Below are 23,770 nucleotides of genomic sequence, written 5' to 3' on the forward strand. Positions count from 1 at the left end.
AATCAAATATGCATGTGTGTACATCTCTATGCATGCATGTGTATGTATGTATGTGTATGTATATATATATAGAAGGCAGCTGGTAGGTAGAGATCTAAGGATACAAAAGGAAATATAGAATATAAAAAATATTATGCTTAATTAAACTACAACTTTATAACTGGAGTAGAAAACATATATACGTAAGCATAAAAAAAGATTGATAGGGGCCAGGCACGGTGGCTCACGCCTGTAGTCCCAGCACTTTGGGAGACCGAGGTGGGTGGATCACAAGGTCAGGAGATCGAGACCATCCTGGCTACGGTGAAACCCTGTCTCTACTAAAAATACAAAAAATTAGCCGGACTTGGTTGCGGGTGCCTAGAGTCCCAGTTACTCAGGAGGCTGAGGCAGGAGAATGGTGTGAACCCGGGAGGCGGAGCTTGTAGTGAGCTGAGATTGCGCCACTGCACTCCAGCCTGGGCAACAGAGTGAGACTCCATCTCAAAAAAAAAAAAAGGACTGATAGGAAGTCCATCAAAATGGTTACAATCTGTATAGTTTATATCTGGACAGTAAGATTATTAGTAACTCCTATTTTTTTCCTAGTAATATTCTGTTTTTCATATTTTCTATCTTGAATACACATTATAATCAGGAAAAAATCCTTTATGGTTGAAAAAAGTGGGAAAAGAGAAAGACATAGGAAATAGGACCATGACAATGGAAGTTTCCCAGCTGAAATTCAAAAGCAGAACAGTTTTTCTAAAGGGCTGTAAGCAATAAGTTTAAAGTGACAAAATTATTTAAATCACTAACATTGTACACTGCAAGCCTTTTCTGTTTCTTACCAAAAACCATAGTTAATAACTCACTATTATCATTGATGATAGGAAAATAAAGAAATTATGGCAAATATAGCAAGTCATCAAAATTGTGTCCAACTATTACAGATCAAAGAAAGAAGAATAAAAGTGGTAGAAATGTATCTAAGTATTCTCATAATATTCTAAATATGCTTCTGTCCCAAGAGTAACCTCCCCTCCTCACCAATCCTTGCTGACAGCAGAAATGAGTGCTATTACAACCTTACAGAATGGCTTAAGGTACAAATATGGATGATTCTAGCTTGCTCTCTGGCACCACCTACTGATCAAACAGCATTTCAATGTAAAATAACACAATCTGAATTTTCCTCTTCTCAATACGACCTATGCTTTGGAAAAAATCTAGGTACTCTCTCAGTCCACTCATCTGGATTCTGCACAGATATTAACATCTCAAAAATGGTATTCTAGAAAATTCTGTCTTGTTAGTAGGAACTTTGATCATTTTTGTGTCTAAACAGAAATGCCAGGATTGTCAGTCTGAAGTTTCAAAATGAAAACAACAGTGGGATGGATCACTTTATCACTTTAGGTACCACATCTATTTAATGTGACTGTGGAGGAGGTAAGATGATTGTGTGACATTTTGTGTGACGTTTATGAAAGGACTAAAAACCTTTGCTGCTTCAGTTTGTTTTTGATTAATGACTCACGCCCCATCATTCCCAAATCCCACCTTGGCTCTAAAGAATCATTAACATTCAGTAATATTTTAATCAGATATCAATTTATTACGGAACCATTCATTTTCTGCTCATTAGCACTAAACATTTTTTTTTTGGGTCAAGTATCCATGTCATATTATGTAGAAAATGGTCCTTCATGCCAACAGACTTACATGTATAAAACATGAACACCCCCAAACTCTGGGGAGTATTCCAGAATGGGGCAAAAGAGAGGCTGGGAAGTACCATTTACTACACACATGTAATAAGATGGACAGAAACCTTTATGAGAGTTGGAAAATCAAGTTGGAAACAAACACATGTATTCACTACTTAATGGATTTAATTCCAACCCCTCATTGGAATCATCTTGGTAACATTTAAGATTCTACAACAGTTATAATGCGACGATTCAGAGGTGGTCTCAAAGTTGTTACAGTGTTAAAAAAATTATAGTAAGCAGTATAAAATTACAATTTATTATGGGGCCAGGGGGATTCACAACCATCCTTAAAAACATTAAGAGCAAACCACGGCCAGGCATGGTGGCTCACACCTGTAATCCCAGCACTTTGGGAGGCTGAGGTGGGCAGATCACTTGAGGTCAGGAGTTCAACATGATGAAACCCCGTCTCTACTAAATACACAAAAATTAGCCAGTCATGATGTCGTACACCTGTGGTCCCAGCTACTCGGGAGGCCGAGGCACGAGAATCGCTTGAACCTGGGAGGCGGACGTTGCAGTGAGCCAAGATCGCGCCACTGCACTCCAGCCTGGGAAACAGAGCGAGACTCCGTCTCAAAAACAAAACAAAACAAAGAAAACATTAAGAGCAAACCTTTTAGAGAATTCTACTTAAGATTTCTTTTTCTCAATTCCTTTCCCCCACTCCTTTTGTTTTTTAAGCACTAATCTGGAATGGAGTCGGCGGGACAGAGCAAAGCTGGATGGGCTGCCCCTTGAATGATGGAGTAGGTCTGCTTGGGTAGTTCTTGCTGGGAAGAGGAGGAGAAGACCGGTGGCGCTGTGGTGGCCACTGCGATGTTCTGGCCTCCATCGCTCACCACTGTCACTTCTGCTGTCCCCTCCTGAATCAAGGCGTTTAGGCCTTCAAAGTCAGTGCAAGTAATACCCGAACTGGTAATGAAAGTTTGATTGCCAGAGCCTTCCTGGGGGCCACCTGGGGCCGTGGGGATGAGAGTCTGGTGCAGAGTGGCTCCGTCCGTCTGGTCGTGGGTGGTCAGCAGGACAGCCGGCTGGGTCATTGCGCCCGCCTCGCTCGGACACCGCGAGGACTGAGGGGGGGCGATCAGACTGACCTGGCGCAGGATCTGCAGCCGGCTGTTCCCTGGGAGTTCCTCTGGGTTCTGGGCCACCAAGGCAGGCGGGACGATGTTCACTGCAGCGGCGGCAGCCTGGACGATGGTGTTCGCCTGGGGCACCTGATGCCCAACGATGATTTTGACTCTTCCCTCGCTGAACTGGGGCACTTGGCTGGGCTGGAGGGGCACCTGGAGGTGTCCCACAGTGAGGGGCGTGGCGGGCTGCTTGCTGGGGTCGATCTGAAACTGGAGGACGGTCACGTCCGAGTTCTTACTCTCATTGTACTCACTGTGCTGTCTCTTGTGGCTGCGGAGCGAGTCCTCCCGCATGAAGGAGGCATCGCATATATCGCAGTGGAAAGTCTTCTTGGCATCCAGCTTGGCCACCTGCCGGCTGCTCTGCCTGCCGGTGTCCTTCCTCTCTAGAGCCTCAGTCTTAACCATGTCCCCATGGAACTTCTTCATGTGCTTGCTCAGGTTGCTGGGCTGCTTGGTGTCGAAGCTGCAGTAGTTACACTTGAAAGGGCGGTCGGTGCAGTGGATACGCTCGTGGATGCGCAGGGCGGCCTTGCTGGAGCAGGAGTAGCTGCATTCCGAGCACTTCTCAGGATGCTCCGACTGGTGCACGCGGCTGTGCTTCCGGAGGGTGGCTTTGCTGTCACCCAGGAAGTCGCAATGCGGACACTTGAAGTTATTCCCGCTGTGCTTGATACGGATGTGCGACTTGAGGTTCCCCTTCATGGTGCAGCGGACATTGCAGAACTCGCACTTGAAAGGCTTCTCCCCCGAGTGCACCCGCATGTGCCTTTTCAAGTCCGAGCTGATTTTGAACTTGGCGCTACAGAGCCAGCACTGGAAGGGGGCGTCCCCTGTCAACACAAGGTGAGTTTCGATAAGAACAGGCAGGCAACAACCACAGCGGATCCCCCCGAAGCACACACCAGAAAATCGCTTATACAAGGTGGGTGGGTGCAGACCTCCTAACTGCAGCTTCTAGCAGCCCCTGGGAGTGGGGGAAGAGGGGCAGGGCGTCTTTATCTTTCCCCGGAACCCAAACCACCACCACCGGTATCAAACCCAGAAGAAAAATGGGAGATCGAAAAGAGCAATTTAATTGTCCCAGATAAAATAAGATTTACAAGTATACCTGTTATATTCTTTAAAACACTCAAACTATCTTTCATACAGTTAATGTGCCCACTCTGCTAGTTAATGGTTCACAGTTGAAAACTTTTGCACAACCCGTTGATTTTGATTGAGTTACGTGTTGTTAACAGATTCAACAGTATATTTTCGAATGGGTCAGCTCCGTGCTGCACTCATTGGAGTATGGTTTTACAATGACTGAAACACCCAGCTTATATTTCATGCAGATCTTTATTAATAAAGATGTGTTTCTTGCACAAAATTTATTTATCCCATATTGCCAGCTGCGTTCTTTACTTGTGAAGTTACAAAATCCAGCTGCTTGATTTTTTTTAAAAAAAATTCATATTCGCTGAAAGATGAGCAAGGCAAGTGAAATTGCAAACATCTGATTGGATACCATATTCCAAATTTACTTCCTCAATGAATGCCAAGTCCAAATTATCTGAGGCAATGACAATTCAAGCAAATTGGCGACCCCTCATTTCAACATTGTTTAAGTAAGCAAAATAGCAGCTAATATTCTTCGATGGCTTCCGGGATGGCAGGCGCTATGCTGAGCACTCCACAAGCATGGTCTCGCTTGATGCTGGGAAGATTGCCCTGTGGTGGGTGCTATTATTAATATTGTTTTTTAACACAGTTACACAGAGAAGAAGGCTGAGACCCAGACAGACTACATAACTTGTTCTTGGTCGCCCCGTAGTACAAAGAAGGGCTTGGATTCCAATCCAGGCTGACTCCACAACTGGTATCTTTAGATGCTAGGTAATTATCTGTGCATATAACTGATGTTTGCTTTCTTAGGTCATAAACCCACAAGACTGGGATGGTGTTCCAGCTTTTTGACATAGGATCTGCTACTTCACCATGAGCTGCTTAATGAATGCAAACAAAGATGGCAGGAGGCAATTGAACAAGCTTCTAGAACACTGAGAGGCCTAAACCTAAACTTGAAAAAAATGCTTTGTATGACTGAATACCACCAAGATCATGCATACTAAACTCTAGAACAAGGAAGAGTAAGCTACAGCCTATGGGCTAGATCCTGCCCACAGCCTGTTTCTATAAGTAAAGTTTTACTGAAACACAACCATGCATATTTGTTTACATATGGTTACTTGCCTGCCATAATGGTAGGGGTGAGTATTTGTGACAGATACTGCATGGCCCACAAAACCTAAAATATTCACTATCTGGCCCTTTTCAGAAAAAGGGCCGTTTGCTGCCTGAGAATGTTGTTCTTAACCTTTTTTATGCCATTACCCCTTTTTGGCAGTTTAGTGAAGTCCATGGAACCCTTCTTAGATAATGTTTTAAATGTACCAAATAAACTAAAATAAAAACCAATAGGAACATAAAAGAAACTAATTATATTAAAATAGTTATTAAAGAGAAAAAATTGTGATATGCCAATGTGTGTGTTTCATTAATGCATTCAAGAATCAGACCTAGCGGCCGCTCTGGTAACTACAGTCATTTCTAAATAAAGAAGAGTGTAAAAGATATTTGCTCCATCTGCAGCAATCATTATCAAGAGATTTTTGATTTCCGCTGGCGACGACTTTACATGCACTGTTATCAGATTGGTTGCCTGTTTTCATAATTGAAGGACATGTCAAATTTTAATACAGGCTAGTGAAGATGAAGACGCCTTTGTTTTCCCCACCCCCATTCAAGGACCTCCCTCCCAAATCTACGCATGGATTTCTCAGGGGCAGACGTCTGTAGACTCAAAGTCAGAATCCTTGCTCCAGAATGTTTTACTAGGTTTTCCAGTTATATCCCTGTCAAAATTATAGTGACAGTCTTTTTTCACTTTTTTAAAGCAAATCTGCAGAGGTGAGACCCAGAAAATCCAGAAAACCAAATCTCGCAGCTAAGTTGCAGAGCTTAACAACGTTTTTTGGCATGAAAGCAAAGGTTTTAAATTCCTTTGTCTTTTTTTTTTTTTTACTTTAACCATAAACATTTCTTTAATGAAGTATACTGGTCAAATAGTCCCACTGGACACTAAGGTCTTCAAAGCTAATGACTATGTTCATTCTTGCCTACTACCTGATTCCCACTGTGTCTGGCACATAGCGAGGTTTAAAGAATGTTGGATGAATGAGCGACATATATTTAAGCTGACAGGTCCTCCTTGAGTTTGGGTTGCTACTAGAACAAGTGTTGATGTAGTCTATCCAATCGCCGAAAGGGTAAAAACAAAATCCTATTAATTTACAGTTTTACCAGTGCCACAGATTTATAAAAGGGAAAATGAACATTCCACGAAGACCATGCATAAATGGCACACACTGAAATTTTTGAAAAACACACCTTTTCTAGACCAATTTTAAAGATGCTGCTATAAATAGTAACTTCATCCTTATCAATCAAAATGAACCATTTTCATAAATGAATTTTTCAGCTTCTCTAACTTAGGCTGGGGGAAATTTCTGAAGCAAATCAGTTGGGCGTCGATTATGCCAATGTCTGAACTTGCTGTAGATTATAAAAATGTTCCCAAATCTTCCCACCTCCCACCCCTCCTTTAGCACGGCCTCTGCCATGTATGTAGTTAGGCATGTTCTCCCGTGATCCATGACAAAAGCCTCAACCATGTCGTTGGGTTTGGCCAATGGTATGTTTAGTAACTTGAAACAAGGAATGGCTTGAAATGGGCTTGTGCACTGGGGCTTGCTTGCTTGCTTACACCTCGGTTATGACCATGCGGTCAATCCTGGCCTAACCTGCTGGTTTCAGAAGGCCAAGAGACATGTGGAGCAGAGCTGATTTCCTCAGCCAAGGCCAGTGGACAGCCAGCCCATAACCAGCAGATCCTCAGACTAATAAGAGAGCCCAGCCAAGGTCAGCTGGTTTGCCCAGCTGATCCCCGCATGGGAACCAGAAAAAGCATATTGCATCTATTGAGGTTTTGTGGGCTATTACGCTGCATCACTGTGACAACAGACAATGGATACAGATATTGGTATCTAGAAAAAGGGTGACGCTGTAACAGAAAACCATAATACAGAGTATTGGTTTTGAGATTCGGTTGCATGTGGAGGCTGGAAAAATGGCAATGCACACTACTTAATGGCAAACGTTTGATAAGACTGTCACTCGTGGTAGCTTAGAAGACAGAAAATGTACATCATGAGTTTTGGACTTGAATAAAGAGATAAATTCTAGGCAGAACAGTGAAAGTGTTTTATAAGCTGCATATGATAAAAGACTACAAGAAAGAGACAAACTCAAAAAAAGAACTGGACATTTTGTAAGCAGAATTTAGAGGGAATATAGAAAGTCAAAGATTACTGGATATAGTTTCTCATCTCCAGCCAGCTTCTCCAGCCAGCTTTCCCAAGTAAGACAAAAGCCTGGGACAAAGACCATATCTAAGAAACTAGTCGCAGAGTGAAGACCAAATGTGAAATAAGGGGTCTGAATGTAAGACTCTTTATTAAAATCTCCAAAAGAGAATTAAGAATGGTGAGAATTAAGTTGGTGCCAAGTATGTTCTCTCAGCTGGACAAAGGACTCCTAAAACCCACAGAAGGTTAAATGCCAAAAGTGCCTATAATTGAGTTTAGAAAAAGAGGCAAGATTCCAAAAGAACTGTGGGTATGGCTTTTGGCATATGGATGCATAGGAAACTCACACAGCTTTTAAAGACAGCTCTACCAGCAAAACTGTCACCAGCCTTACTAAAACAAAAGGTAAAAGACCTCCAGCTTTTGGTAGACAGGAAGCAAGCTGAGAAAGTTTCTCAAAGGTACATTTTGCATTCTTTTTCAGAAGTAGCTTAGGAAAGTGATGGAAAGGATGTTCCAATGGGCAGGGTTAAAACCAAAGAGCTGAGCCAAGGCCTAATCTAGAAACATTCCCTAACCCCTGAGTAGGGGGAACCTGTGCCCAGAAGAATTTCAGAAATGCTATGGACCAGGGACTGACAAATGCCTCCCGTTCTTCTATACTACTTTCTTTCTTTTTTAAAATTATACTTTAAGTTCTGGGATACATGTGCAGAACGTGCAGGTTTGTTACACAGGTACACACGTGCCATGGTGGTTTGCTGACCCATCAACCCGTCATCTACATTAGGTATTTCTCCTAATGCTATCCCTCCCCTAGCCTCCCACCCCTTGACAGGCCCCATTGTGTGATGTTCCCCTCCCTGTGTCCATGTGTTCTCATTGTTCAACTCCCACTTATGAGTGAGAACATGTAGTGTTTGGTTTTCTGTTCCTGTGTTAGTTTGCTAAGAATGATGGTTTCCAGCTTCATCCATGTCCCTGCAATGACATGAACTCAACCTTTTTTATGGCTGCATAGTATTCCATGGTGTATATGTGCCACATTTTCTTTATCCAGTCTATCATTGATGGGCATTTGGGTTGGTTCCAAGTCTTTGCTATTGTGAATACTGCTGCAATAAACATATGTGTGCATGTGTCTTACACTACTTTCAAATGGTAGAATTATGGTAATTATTTTGGCTTTTTGTTTTACACTGTATATTGGGTGTATCATGACAGACAACTTGTCTTTTATTTCAACCGTCTCTAAATGAAGAGAAACCATATCCAGACCCAAGGGAGATCACGCAATTGTGGTCTTTAAGGCTGATCCTATGATTGGATGAGACTTGTTAATGCATTTTGCCTGTCAGAGAGACGTGAATGACGGTGGGGATAAAGGCGGACTGTGGTTGTTTGCAAAAATGGTCCCAATTCAGCCCAGCGCGGTGGCTAACACCTGTAATCCTAGCACTTTGGGAGGTTGAGGCAGGTGGATTGCCTGAGCTCAGGAGTTCGAGACCAGGCTGGGCAACATGGTGAAATCCCATCTCTACTAAAATACAAAAAATTAGCCAGGCATGGCAGTGTGAGCCTGTAATCCAAGCTACTCAGGAGGCTGAGGCAGGAGAATCACTTGAACCCAGGAGGCAGAGGTTGCAGTGAGCTGAGATCACGCCACTGCACTCCAGCCTGGGCAACAGAGTGAGACTCCATCTCAAAAAAGAAAGAAAGAAAGAAAAAGTCCCAATTCTTCACCTTCCCTGCATCCCCGACCTTTGCCATGTAACACTGTGATGACCTCTCACTGTAGGTGAGCTCAGTCCCGCCCTTGACACCAGGATGAAACATGTGACTTGCTTTAGCCAATGTGATGCTTGACAACTTATAGAAGCAAAGACTTGAAATGGGCTTACACTGGGGCTTGCTTGCTTGCACCTCTGCCATCCTCATGGGAAGGACAAGCCTGGGTTAGTCCATGGTCCCAGGAGGAAGATGAGAGATGCACAGAACAGAACCAGATTGCCTCAGCCAAGGCCAGTGGACAGCCAGCCAGCCCATGGCCAGCAGATCCCCAGGCAAATCTGAAAGGCACCCAGCCTTCCCCACACATGTGGTTAAGCCAAGCCAAGATCAACAGAGTTGTCCAGTCAACTTCCTGCTGACCTAAAGTATGTTAGCAACAAATGTTTATTATACAACACTGAGATTTCATGGTTGTTACTGCAGCATGACTGAATCATTATCTAACTGATACACCGAAAGAAAAAAGTATGTAATTTGTTGAGTTACCTACTCTGCTAATTTTGCTGTATGTTTTTTGGTCAAGCTGTTCCATGCTGAACTAGAGTATGCTTCAAAAATGATTGGAATGCCTAACCATAATGCAGAATTTATCAAAGATACATGGCTTATACGTGTATTTCATTTCATGCAGCTCCTCAATTACATACTTTACAACTGAATAAGTTACAAAGTTATAGAAAGAGATATACATATGTATAAAGTTATAAACTTCATGATTTTCCCCTATTTTACTGAGAAAGGCTCTTCAAGGCAGCTGAAAAACAAAACTGCAAATGGGCCAGGCACGGTGGCTCATGCCTGTAATCCCAGCAGTTTGGGAGGCTGAGGTGGGCAGACCACTTGAGGTCAGGAGTTCAAGACCAGCCTGACCAATATGGCAAAACCCCACCTCTACTAAAAATAGAAAAAGTTAGCTGGGTGTGGTACAACATACCTGTAATCCCAGCACTTTGGGAGGCTGAGGTGGACAGACCACTTGAGGTCAATAGTTCAAGACCAGCCTGACCAATATGGCAAAACCCCATCTCTACTAAAAATACAAAAAATTAGCTGGACATGGTGCAACATGCTTCTTGGGAGGCTGAGGCACAAGAATTGCTTGAGCCTGGGAGGTGGAGGTTGCAGTGAGCTGAGATAGCGCCACTGCACTCCAGCCAGGGCAACAGAGCGAGACAAAACAACAACAACAAAAAACAAAACTGCAAACAACGGGATGAGCAAAGGTTCCAACTCGATTTCTTACATTGTGGCTGAATGCTTTAAGGTGCTTATGATTTATGCCATAGAAAGTGAGGAGCGTAGAGAGCAAATAACAGGCAGGACTCACCCGTGTGGGATCGCAGGTGGACAGTGAGCTGGCTGGAGTTGCGGCTGGCGTAGGGGCAGATCTGGCATTTGAAGGGCCGCTCGTCCGAGTGGATCCTCAGGTGCTTGTTGAGGCTGCTGCTGTCGGCAGCGGCGTAGTCACACGTCTTACACTTGTAGGGCTTCACGCCCGTGTGGCACCGCATGTGAGTTTTCAGCTTGTCTTTCCGGCTAAAGCACTTGCCACAGACTTCACACTTATGGGGTTTGTCTCCTTCAAACACATACACACACAGATGGCAGCAGGAAACAAGATTAAAAAAGGAAAAGGCTTATTTCCCACTGCCTTACAAAAAAAGTCATATACAACCACCGAAGAATATTCCGAAAACCCTGAAACACTGGAGGGATGATTGGCAAAGAGCTAACATCTTGGGAGAGGGGAAGTTTCTTCCATGTTCCTTATTGGTATTACTTGAATTTTTTAAATGATGAATATGAATTTCTTATAAATTTTTTATAAGTTAAAAATAGAAGGCAATTAAAATTTTAAAGTATAGGTACGTAAAATAGTAACAGTTTTGTTAATTTTCTCTTGTATTCACTCTCTCCTTTTTCCTTTTCACAACAGAGATGCACCGTAAAATTTAGAATACCTAAGTTTCAGCAGAGTTCATGGCTCACCAGGGAAAGATTACACTTCTCAGCCTCGCCTGCAGCTAGCTGTGATCTGTGACTAAGTTCCTATCAAAGCGATGGCAGAGAAAGTAAAGTGTGTCTCTTTCACAAGAGGAAACGGCTTGCCTTTTACATTTTCTCTTTTCCTGCTTCTAGCCAAGGCATGGGGGTAAGGCAGCAGGTGAGGGCAGGTGAGTGAGTCGGTGAGCGCAGGTGAGTGAGAGGGTGAGGGCAGGTGAGTGAGCGAGTGAGGGCAGGTGAGTGAGCGGGTGAGGGCAGGTGAGTGAGCAGGTGAGGGTGGCATACCTGCAGATGGTGGAGTCATGTAATAGAATGAGGTGGGAGGAACTTAAGTGCCTGGATGGTCCCTAGGACAGAGCTGCCCACCTGTCCTAGCCTGCCTGCTCACCTCTGGACAGTTACACGGGACAGACACAAACCCCTATCTTGTTTGAGCTGGTGTTTCAGTTTCATTCTTACAGCAGCTTAATCTGAACCTCACTAATGCATATGTCAACTTGACATCTGTGAACTACTGCTAACTTTTTGATGTATATTTTTCCAATCTGTGTGTGTGTATGTTTTTGGTACATAAAAACTCCTGGCTAACGTCAATTTAAATACTTTTTGAACGGCACTGTGCCTTTGAATTACTTTAGTTAATCCTTGCAACAGCTGGAATTAGAACCCAGGACCGTCTTGTGATTGCTTTTTTTTTTTTTTTTTGCCAAATACTGCACTGCCTCCCTATTGACTGCTTTCTTGCACTTACAGTAATTTCGATCAACTGTTTCATATCATTACATCCCCACAACATGTTTGTTAAGGCTGAAATATTTCACTGTATGGATGTGCATAAATTACTGAACCCATTCCTTACTTGGCCATGAAAAAGACTAAGTCGATATGACATACTGATGTGAAATGATGTGCAATAGTAAATGAAAAGAAGCAAGTTGCACTGATAGCGTGTATCATATTAACTTAGTAAGACATGGAAAAATTAAATGTGTGTGTTTTTAGACCTGGTCTAGGCATGCAAATATTTCAGAATGAGACATAGAGGTCTATTAGGAGAGCTGACTTTTGGTCATGGAAGGAGGTGGCTGTGAGTCAGGATTTTCTTTTTTTTACTTTATATATCAAATATGTATTTTGACCAAATCTTAACTAGCCAAGTGCTAAAATAGCCGAAGCCGATCACTGTCATCATAAATAAATATTTGGGATTTAAGAATACATCTAAAAGTTTATTAAAGATCAGCATTTTGGCTGGGCACAGTGGCTGTCGCCTGTAATTCCAGCACTTTGGGAGGCCGAGGCAGGCAGATCACTTGAGGTCAGGAGTTCGAGACCAGCCTGGCCAACATGGTGAAACCCTGTCTGAACTAAAAAAAACAAAAATTAGCTGGGCATCGTGGTGGGCACCTGTAATCCCTGCTACTCGGGAGGCTGAGGCAGGAGAATCACTTGAACTCGGAAGGCGGAGGTTGCAGTGTGCTGAGATTGTGCCACTGCGCTACAGCCTGGGTGACAGAGTGAGACTCCATCTCAAAAGGAAAAAAAAAAAAATTAGCATTTTTATTATTAAACATTTTAGTAGGCTGGGCGCAGTAGCTCACGTCTGTAATCCCAGCACTTTGGGAGGCCGAGGCGGGCGGATCACGAGGTCAGGAGATCGAGACCATCCTGGCTAACACAGTGAAATCCTGTCTCTACCAAAAATACAGAAAAACTAGCCGGGCGTGGTGGCAGGCGCCTGTAGTCCCAGCTACTGGGGAGAATGAGGCAGGAGAATGATATGAAACCGGGAGGCAGAGCTTGCAGTGAACCAAGATCGCGCCACTGTACTCCAGCCTGGGTGACAGAGCGAGACTCCGTCTCAAAAAAACAAAACAAAAACAAAAACACAAACAAACAAAAATTTTAGTCATCAAATTTAAAAATCCAGGAACAATAATTTACCAGCATTGTCAGTGGCTCAGTAGTTCCTGCGGTCACTACACTGTGTATTTGCAACACTGGGCAAATGCTGGATGTTGGCAGAGCTCACTGGTTTTTGGCCAGCTCTGCTGGTAAAGAGCCCTGTTGCTGTTGTTCCCCCAAACCCCAACTCCAGGGGTAATTAAGCATACCCCCACTCTCTGAAGGTAACTAAGGTGAGGATACATTTAAACTTGAAAATGTAGACAGAGACCACAGAAACTATCCTCCAAACACAAGGTGGGCTAACTGTGTAGAAGATATTTTCTGCGGATTTGTGGAAATAGACAAAGCTGTGGCCCTCACTTGTACTTTTACAACGCTTTCTCTATCATCATTAATAATTATAGTACTCAGCCGGATGCGGTAGCCCACGCTTGTAATCCCAGCACTTTGGGAGGCCAAGGGGGGGTGGATCACCCAATGTCGGGAGTTCGATACCAGCCTGACCAACATGGAGAAACCTCATCTCTACTAAAAATACAAAAATTAGCCGGGTGTGTTGGTGCATGCCTGTAATCCCAGCTACTCAGGAGGCTGAGGCAGGAGAATCGCTTGAACCTGGGAGGCGGAGGTTGCGGTGAGCCAAGATTGCACCATTGCACTCCAGCCTGGGCAACAAGAGCGAAACTCCATCTCAAAAAAACCAAAACCAAAACAAAACAAAAATTATAGTACTTTATTCTTTCAATAATAAATATGCTATGGCTTGATGGATGAAACTTCAAAATATGAAACCCACATGGAGAGTTTAATTGCTTATTACACTAGAACGCTTGCCAATCAATACTTGAAACTTAATATTTGGATAATTAGAACAAATCCAGATAGCATAACACTGTGAGGCTGATTAGATATGATGGTGACCCCAGTGCAATAAGGCACTTATTGGTCATGGCCAAGGAATGTAAGACTGTTGGTTACTCATCTTCCAAAGGCTGAGGCTAAATAGCAGGCTTTGGGCAATTAGTGAAGCCAAAGCCAAAGATGTGCATCTTATACACATTTATACTTTTAAAATTTAAATCTGTGCCATTTGAATACGAGCATATAACACTTTGTTAAAAAAAAAGTCTAAAGGCAATTCCTTTTCCATGCAGAAAATCTAGGAAACATAAAAATAATATATTAAAGAAAAATAAAATCACCAGAAATCATCACTTTTTTCTTTTCCCATGCATTGATCTTTTTCTCTTCTTTTAAAACAAGTATTTATTAAATTCTCCTTTCTAAATTACAAAAATAACACACACTCACTGTATTCAGTGATATAACGTAAAGATACATAAAATGAAAGTTTTGGCCAGGTGCAGTGGCTCACACCTGTAATCCTAGCACTTTGGGAGGCCAAGGTGTGTGGATCGCTTGAGTCCAGGCATTCGAGACCAGCCTGGGCAACATGGTGAGTCCCCACTCTCTACAAAAAATATACAACATTAGCCAGGTGTGGTGGCGTCTGCCCGTAGTCCCAGGTATTCCGGAGGCTGAGGTGGGCAGGTCGAGTGCCACCGCACTCCAGCCTGGGCGACAGAGTGAGACCCTGTCTCAAAATATAAAAGAAAAAGACAAAAAAAGAGACAGTTTCTTTTCTCTCCCCTTATTCCTCTCTTTACTAATCATTACACACACACACATGCACTCGTAGGGTCATCTCCTCAAAATGAGAATATGTGCGTTCAAATTTTAACTAATTTTGGCAGAATCATTTTCAAAATGGCTGTAACAGTTCACATTCCCACTTAGCTAGGTTTGCTCACATCCTCTCCAGAGCTGGATTTTATTATGTTAAAGATTTTTCTGCCAAAGTCATGTGTACAAATGGCACCTTATTTTTTAAAATCTGGACTTGTATTCCCGTAACAGCCAGTGACGTTTGGAGTGGTATCATTCGTCTGACCTATGTGGATCCCCAGCTCCTAGCACAGAGCAGGTGTTGAGGGCATATGCGCTAAAGAAATGCTACTTACCCGTGTGAATTTTTAAATGTCGCTCCATGTCCTTCATGCCATAAGCAGTCTTGAATTGGCAACCTAAAAAAAAAAAAAAAAAAAAAAAGGAAAGATTAATTACAAAGGAAAACTTAGTAACTTTTAGCATGGAGAAAACTGGCAGAAACATCCTTAACCAAGTGACAAGAGTTAACACCACGGTAATGGGAAAAAGAGATCTCATGTGCCTTCATATGTGATGACCGGTAAAAACACACCGTCATTTTGTGGTTCCTGCCAAAACTGCATAACCTGCATCTGATCATAAGGAAACATCAAATAAACCCAAACTGAGGCCCTTTTGACAAAAATCACTGGCCTATACTTTTCAAAAATGTCAAGCTTATGAAAGAGAAATGCTTAACTGTTCTAGATTAGAGGAAATGAAAGACATAAAATCTAAATGCAATTAGTGATCACTGGTTGGAGCCTGGATCAGAGGGGAAAAATGTCCTTCTTTTGATATTGGTAGAAAGGACATCAGTGGGACACTTGATGATGAAATCTGACTAAGGTCAGTAGGTTAGATAATAGTTCCTATAAATGTTAATTTTCTGATCTTGATGATTGTCCTGTGGTTATTTAAAAGAATAGTCTGACTTTTAGGAAATACACACTGAAGTATTTAGGAATAAAGGGGTATCACATTGTCAGCAACTTTCAAATGGTTTGGGGAAAACTACACTTGTATATATATTTGTATATATACAAAGAATGACAAAGCAAATATAATAAAATGGTAACATTTGGGGAATCTAGATGAAGGGCATACAGGGATTTTTTTGGTACAATTTTTGCAACTTTCCTGTACATCTGAAATTATTTCCGAATAAATTAAAACCAAAGTAAGGAAAGAAAATTCTTACTGGATATCTTCCTAAGCTATAGCATAGGAAAAAAATTTATAGCAACCTGAAATTTTCACGAGTTCCACTTCAAAGGCCTATGGCTAGAAAAGTCTTAGAACCCAGAGGCAGAATGACCACAGACAGTGGGAGATAGGTTGTATGTGCTGATGTAAATGCCAGGGGGCTCTGATTTTTATGCCAGGTAGTTTGGAGCACATCCATGAGCAGTTGTCAGGAACTCATGAGGAGGAGCCCTGGAGCCTGGTTAAATATCACACCCTCTACACAAGTAGGACATAATGCTGCCTTTACCTGGATAGCAACAGTTAAGCCTTTTCTGAGCAGGTGGTGTTGTGGGCTTTTTGGTGCGTGACTTGGCAGGGAGAGAGATGACAGTGGCTGTCTGGTTTTCATTACTTTCCGTGGGCAGGTAAGTTTGATAGCCATGTTCAAAAACAAATTCTGGAGCTGAAACTAAAAGATATGGTGATTATTAATTTTCTTAATATAAATGCCCTCTAGCTATGGTGTCTGCCTACTTTCCTTTGTAGAGAGAATGCATGTATTAGTTTGCTTTCCCAGCCTCCCTTGCGGCTTCAGAGTGATCATGTGACCCAGTTCTAGCTAATGAGACACTAGAGAGCATCCGCTGGGAGACTTCTGCAAAAGACTTTCCTCCCTGATTTAAAATAGCATGTGGGGGCAGGGTGGGCAGGGCAGATGGTAAAAGAAGCAGTTGAGAAAAGCTCATCTTGCTGCCCTGGCTGCCCTACTTCCTGTCTTTGTATATGCTGGAGTGATGATGTGATGCCTGGATCTGTGGCAGCCATTCTGTAACCATAAGGGTAAACATGAAAATCAGATGCTGAGTCAGAGCTCTGAAGCCACCCAAATCTATACTTTTTTCTTTTTTTTTTTTTTTCCTGAGATAGGGTTTCATTTTGTCACCCAGGCTGGAGTGCAGTGGCATGATCACAGCTCACTGCAGCCTTGACCTTCCAAGCTGCAGCAATCCTCCCACCTTAGCCTCACAATCAGCTGGGACTATAGGCATGCACCACCATGCCCGGCTAATTTTTGTATTTTTTGTAAAGACTGGGGTCTCGCCATGCTGCGCGGGCTGGTCTCAAACTCCTGAGCTCAAGTGATCTACCTGTCTCTGCCTCCCACATTGTTAACTACCATGCCTGCCCTAGACTTCTTAAATAAACAAGAAATGTCCCTATAATTTATGTCCCTATAATTTATGCCAGGTAAGATTTCTGTTAACTGCAGCCAAATGCATTAGGTGCTTTCATAAGCTATATGACAAAATCCTAATAAAACACCAAAAAGGAACGATAGAAGGGATTTGGGGCAAAAGTAGTCTAATTAACATTCTTCTCAGCATAAGTATTTCCCCCCTCAAAAAATTCCTTGTACTCTTACTGAGGTTCTGAAGCAAAAAGAAAAAAAAATAGCAAAACACAGACTAAATATAAAATATAATTGTAGGCTGGGCACTGTGGCTCACAGCTGTAATCCTAGCAGTTTGGGAGGCTGAGGCAAGTGGATCACCTGTGGTCAGGAGTTCGAGACTAGCCTGGCCAACATGGCGAAACCCCATCTCTACTAAAAATACAAAAATTAGCTGGGCATGGTGGTGGGCACCTGAAATCTCAGCTACTCTGGAGGCTGAGGCAAGAGAATTGCTTGAACCTGGGGGGCGGGGGTTGCAGTGAGCCGAGATCCTGCTGTTATACTCCAGCCTGGGCGACAAGAGCAAAACTCTGTCTCAAAAAAAAATAAATAAATAAAAATAAGTAAATAATAAATAAAATTGTAAAAGATAAGATAGGCAGTCTCAAATTTTTTTGTTGTAAAAAATTAAGTGACTACTTTGTTAACTACATTTATAGTCTGGGACTTAGGCATGTTTCCTCCCTCCCTTCCTCCCTCCCTTCCTTCCTTCCTCCCTTCTTCTCTCCCTCCCTTCCTCCCTCCCTCCCTCTTCCCTTCCCCTCCCTCCTTCTCCTCTTCCCCTTCCCTCCCTCCCTTCTTTCCTTCCTCTCCTCCTCTTTCTTTTTCTGGTTCTTTCTTAGAATGTAATTTGTCATATGAAGATTGGGTTTCAAATAAGAAGTAAATATGACCAATGGAGGCTTGTTCATTGGATGAACCTGTCAGGCTAAGAGGCCCTAATGATGATTTTGAGAGCCGCTGTAATATTCTGTTTCCCAAACTTCAGTCACTCAGACACCACCTTTGACATTTTTGACATTTTATTTACAGATTATTTAAGTCAACACAGGCCTAACATCACTGTTTATTTTAGCTTTGTCCAAAGCACTAATATCCATGCCACAGGCTCCAGGTGCTAGTTTGTTTTCTCTTAAACACTATATTTCTTTGAATCTAAGATGTTTTAGATTGTAAAATGCATCATAATTTCATATATGATTAAAATGCTGCCAATTAAACACATTATGACAACTCTTTCTTTTTTTAGGTATTTTATTTTATATTTATCGAATGGGCTTTTCCTGACTTCTTTGGACATTTGGCAGGAAACCCAAGTTCCTGATCTCCATCTCTTTGGCACCTTCAGTAGTGATCATATCACTCTGATACACGTCAAATGATACCTTGGTGCTGTCAGCATTTGGTATTTGAGTAAAGCCACAGTTTCCATTTTTCTCAATGGAAATATGTGTAGGGAAGTCAAGGGCTTTGGTTTAAAGTCAGCTGAAAGATTCAGACAAACTGATGTTTCCTGTTATCATGCCAAGTATCTCTGATGCATGAATCAGCTGCACCTGTCTCTTGTTGAAATGTTTTCATTTGCTCTGTGGGATCTGGCTATTTCTCCTGGTTTCTCTCGCTCTGCTTGGTTCTCAAAGCATGGTCCCCAGACAGCAGCATTGGAGCTGCCTGGGAACTTGTTACCAAAGCAAATTTTTTGGGCCCCATCTCAGACCTACTGAATCAGACATTCTGGGGGTACACCCAACAATCTGTGCTCTAACAAGCCCTCCAGGTGATCCTGATACATGCTCAAGTTTAAGAACCACTAGCAGAGACCATCCTTTTCCATCTATCTTGGCCGCAGAACTTAACCCAGCTCTGTCTATATGAGGAATTCCACCTCTCTCGGTTGTTGCTTTGCAAGAACGTGCAACTGCAGTCACTCCTCCAACATTGAAGATTTGCTTCATTAATATCAAATTTACCCCGTTACTGTTTTCAGGCATTTCTGGGTAAGCAATTACTTTTCATCTTCAACTTGCTTCATCATGCAATATCTTGGAAGACATTTTAAACAGCAATGAAACTCAATACATATAGTTCCAAAATTGCACACAATGCAGCTGAGGTAAGAAAAATGTGACCCACTGAAATCAAGTTTGTTCACATGCACAGCAAGGTAATGTTTTTGGACTGCCTGCTGGTTGACAGAAATCTCACTGATTCTAAAATGCATCGTTGTTTCAGATATGTTAAAATGTGTCTTCAGACTGATATAAGTTCAGGTTTGATCATTCACTATGGATGTGACCTCAGGCCAGTTATGTAACTTCATTGAACTTGTTTTCTCACTATAAATGGGGACAATCACCATGCCCACTTCATAAGGGTGTTGCAAAGTTTAACAAGAGAATTCAGTAGCACAGGATGTGGCCATGGTTGAATCTCAATAAATGTCAACGGGGATATATTACAGTTCAATAGAACCAGACTCTGGCACTTGTGCATCAAACTCTCAACTGAAATGCTCATGAGCTAGGATGATCAACCATCCCTGTTTGCCTTGTAGTGGAGTTTCTCAAGAATTTTGGTGCTAAAACCAGGGTGCTGGGCCATGGTCATACTCCATGGCCTCCCAACCTTCTGCTCTAAAACTTCCTGCACAAGTGACCCCCTGTGCTGGAAGGTGTTCACAGTGGGGTGAGTATGGGTGGCCAGGTCCTCCCTACAAGTCAGCTCGCGGGCTTCTCAGCACTCTCTTGAAAGGTAGGTGGTAGGCCCTTCACCCTCCTGCCACTTTCTGCTCTCTCCAGAGATTGGCTGGGCTCCATCTCTTAACTGTCCTCTACCATAAGCCTGGGTAAGTCACAGCAGAGGGAAACACAGGAGTATTTTGGATATCAACCCCTTCTCAGATGTATAATTTGCAAATATTTTCTCATTCCATAGGCTGTATTTTCATTTCTGCTGTTTCCTTTGATGCACACAAGTTTTAAAATTTAATGTAGTCCCAGCTGGGTGCAGTGGCTCACACCTGTAACACCAGCACTTTGGGAGCCCGAGGCAGGCGGATCACCCGAGGTCGGGAGTTCGAGACCAGCCTGACTAACATGAAGAAACCCCATATCGACTAAAAATACAAAATTAGCTGGGCATAGTGGCATATGCCTGTAATCCCAGCTACTTGGGAGGCTGAGGCAGGAGAATCGCTTGAACCTGGGAGGCAGAGGTTACGGTGAGCCCAGATCATGCCATTGCACTCCAGCCTGGGCAACAAGAGCAAAATTCCGTCTCAAAAAAAAAAAATTAATATAGTCCCATTTGTCTGTTTTCACTTTTGTTGCCTGTGCTTTGGTGTCTTGGAGAGGCAGCAGGAAGCATCATGAGTGGGCAGGTTAAACACAGCAAAGGGCCGGGCGTGGTGGCTCATGCGTGTAATCCCAGCACTTTGGGAGCCTGAGGCGGGCGGATCATTTGAGGTCAAGAGTTTGAGACCAGCCTGGCCAACATGGTGAGACCCTGTCTCTACTAAAAACACAAAAATTAGCCAGGCGTGGTGGTGCGCACCTGTAGTCCCAGCTACTCAGGAGGCTGAGGCAGGAGAATCGCTTGGACCCAGGAGACAGAGGTTGCAGTGAGCTGAGATCATGCCACTACACTCCAGTCTGGGTGACAGAGGGAGACTCCATCTCAAGGAAAAAAAAAAAAAAAAAAACCCAACAGCAAAGGGATTCAGGCACCCAGGTGCAGGGATCATTTTGGGGCAGGGCTAATCCCATGTAACCTGCGAGTCATCCCAAAGTAGATGGCTATAGACCAGAAAGGGTTTGCTCCAGAGCTTAGGCTGTGTCTTACCTCCTTGGTCCTCAGTTTCTTTACCTGGAGAATGGGGACAATTTCCATTCCTATCTCCTAGGGCTGCTGTGAGGATCAGAAACCAGGCATGTAAAGCTGCTGTTGCTGTTGACTTTATTCACTAATTTATTCAGCAAATATTTATTAGGTACTGTACTGACTGTGTGCCAGGAACTGTTCTAAGCACTAGAAACAGAGCAGTGACTCAGAGACAAAAATCCCTGCCCTCATGGAGCTGACACTCTAGTTAGGAGTGGTGCATGCAATAAGTATTTAAATATATAGTGTGCAAATCAAGTGGTGTAAATATTACAGAGAAAAATAAAGCAGGGAAGGGAACCAGGAAATGCTGGTGGGCATGCAATTTTAAGTAGGTCCAGGAAGGCCTCAGTGAGAAGGTAACATTTGAATATAAAACATGGAAGCATATAATTATTATATTAATAGTATTCTGTTGCAGGTGTCCAGAATTCAATAGCAACAAAGAGGCATTGGGTGCTGAAGACTCTCATCCAGATGGTCGGCTTGCTGGCGCCTTCTAGCTGGATTTATCAAGGGTATCCCTTCCCACACACGTGGCCTTTCTAGAATGTGCTGTGAACAGCAGGACCTGCAGAGACACCCCAGGGAAAGGCTTATGGTAATCACTGAGGGACTGCTGGCAACCAGAGGCCTCCCTCATTCCCTTTGGTTGTTTGCATGTGATTTGATGCCGGAGTCGCCACTCATCCCCAGGGGGTGTGTGTGCGTATGTGTATGTGTCTGTGTCTGTGTATGCGTATGAGTATGTATATGTGTATGCGTCTGTGTATGTGTATGTGTCTGTGTGTGCGTATGTGTGAGCATGCATGGTCAGACTGACCTTGGACCAATTTGGGTGTTTTATTTCATTTTTTTTTTAGATGGAGTCTTGCTCTGTTGCCCAGGCTGGAGTGCAACGGCGCCATCTTGGCTCACTGCAACCTCTGCCTCCCGGGTTCAAGTGATTCTCCTGCTTCAGCCTCCCTAGTGGCTGGGATTACAGGCACACACCACCACACCTGGCTAATTTTTGTATTTTTAGTAGAGACAGAGTTTCACCATGTTGGCCAGGCTGGTCTCAAACTTCTGACCTAAGGTGATCTGCCTGCCTCGGCCTCCCCAATTTCTTTTTTTTTTTTTGAGATGGAGTCTCACTCTGTCACCCAGGCTGGAGTGCAATGGCGTGATCTCAGCTCATTGCAATCTCTGCCTCCTGGGTTCAAGCGATTCTCCCGCCTCAACCTCCTGAGTAGCTGGGACTACAGGTGCCTGCCACAGTGCCCAGCTAGTTTTTGTATTTTTAGTAGAGATGGAATTTCACCATGTTGGCCAGGCTGGTCTCACACTCCTGACCTCAGGTGATCTGCCCGCCTCGGCCTCCCAAAGTGTTGGGATTACAGGCGTGAGCCACCGCGCCCGACCAACTGGGTGTTTGTATGCAATTTGATGCCAGAGTAGCCACTCATCCCCAGGTGAGTGTATGTGTGTGTGTGTAGTGGACCTTGGACCAACTTGGGTGTGTGCATGTGATTTGATGCTGCAGTCACCACTCATTGCCAGGGGTGTGTGTGTGTGTGTTTGTGTGTGTGTGTGTGTGTACAGTCAGATTGACCCTGGACCAACCTCTGTCTCCTCTCACTAGCTATAGGGCCTTGACCAAGTCACTTCTCTGCTCTTCAGTTCTTTTGTCGGTAAAATGGGGATATTGCAGTGATCTCAGAGCTTAGATCTTGTTGTTCTAGCAAAGATTCAAGGGAAGGATAAGGCATACTGCAAGTTGGGCACACTGCAAGTTCTTGAGAGTTCTCAGTGGACATTATGGTAACTATGCATAATAGGTTATTATTTATCTGTATTCAGGTTTGGCATAATGAGTGGCATGGGCCTCAGGGAATCTCAGAGCACCCTAGAAGAAGGTGAAACGCCCACATCTGCTGAGGCGGGATGACTCATAACCTTGGGGGGAAGTGCTTCCAGTAGAGGCGTGACTTGCCCACGCCCCAAGAATATTCTCTAGTCCCTCTTTTCACTGAGAATGCAGCACGGGCCACCTCTTTATGTGGGGGTCTTATGTCTAACTTTTTGCAAGAGCTCAGGGCTTCAGCCCCTACCTGGTGTGGCCATTAAAATAAAGCCTCCTGTTTAGTGAGATCAGACCCTGTCCCCGATACCCCAAGAAGCTCACAGCCTCACACACCTGCTGCGGCTTTCAGGTTTGTTTTCTGGCTCTAGGGGATTTCCCTTCTTTCCTGCGTGTTCAGGTGTGCATCTGAGAATTGCTTATTGTATTTAGTTCTGGTTTGTAGCAGGGGCATATTCAGTTATTTGATCATGATGTTGTTTAAAATGTATGACTGTTATATGAATTTCATGAAATAGATAATCCACATCTATTTCTCTGAAGTTTGTCTCTGTGGAGTCTTAGGGCTCACATGAACCAACCAGAGCTCCTTTTCTACCAAATTGCCTTTCAGACATCTCAAGACAGCTTTGATATCTCCCTATCTAATTTGCTTCCCCCTTCCCTTCTTCAACTTAAAAATTCCATTTAACAAATCCTTTTCTCTTTTTAAATGACAATGTTTATTTTTGCAAAATAAAAGTTAACATGAATATTAGGATTTTCTTCTCTACACAGAAAAGTTGAGAGAAGAAAAAACTAGGCTAAGTGTAGTGGCTCATGCCTGTAATCCCAGCAATTTGGGAGGCTGAGGCAGGATGATCACTTGAGACCAGGAGTTTGAGACCAGCCTGAGCAACACAAGGAGACGCCGTCTC

The 23,770-nt window shown here is 43.3% G+C and overlaps 1 protein-coding gene across 12 annotated transcripts in view; it reads right to left on the reverse strand.

Moving 5' to 3' along the window:
* The window catches only part of ZFP64 (ZFP64 zinc finger protein), a 105,036-nt gene that overhangs the window by 62,560 nt on the left and 18,706 nt on the right, over positions 1-23,770 (reverse strand). For 6 of the 12 annotated variants that reach the window (XM_001169080.6, XM_009437423.4, XM_063803114.1 and 3 more), the window contains 4 exons: positions 16,205-16,366; positions 15,024-15,086; positions 10,418-10,669; positions 1,577-3,723 (listed from right to left, as the gene is read on the reverse strand). In XM_001169080.6, coding sequence (XP_001169080.1) covers positions 2,441-3,723; positions 10,418-10,669; positions 15,024-15,086; positions 16,205-16,366 — 1,760 coding nt within the window. In that variant the 3' untranslated portion in view covers positions 1,577-2,440. Of the gene's footprint in view, positions 1-1,576; positions 3,724-10,417; positions 10,670-15,023; positions 15,087-16,204; positions 16,367-23,770 lie in introns of those variants that run through there. The other 6 variants (XM_003953776.5, XM_054674653.2, XM_001169054.6 and 3 more) reach the window with 3 other exon arrangements.

The sequence above is a fragment of the Pan troglodytes genome, chromosome 21 (genome assembly GCF_028858775.2).
Source record: "Pan troglodytes isolate AG18354 chromosome 21, NHGRI_mPanTro3-v2.0_pri, whole genome shotgun sequence".
NCBI lineage: Eukaryota > Metazoa > Chordata > Mammalia > Primates > Hominidae > Pan > Pan troglodytes.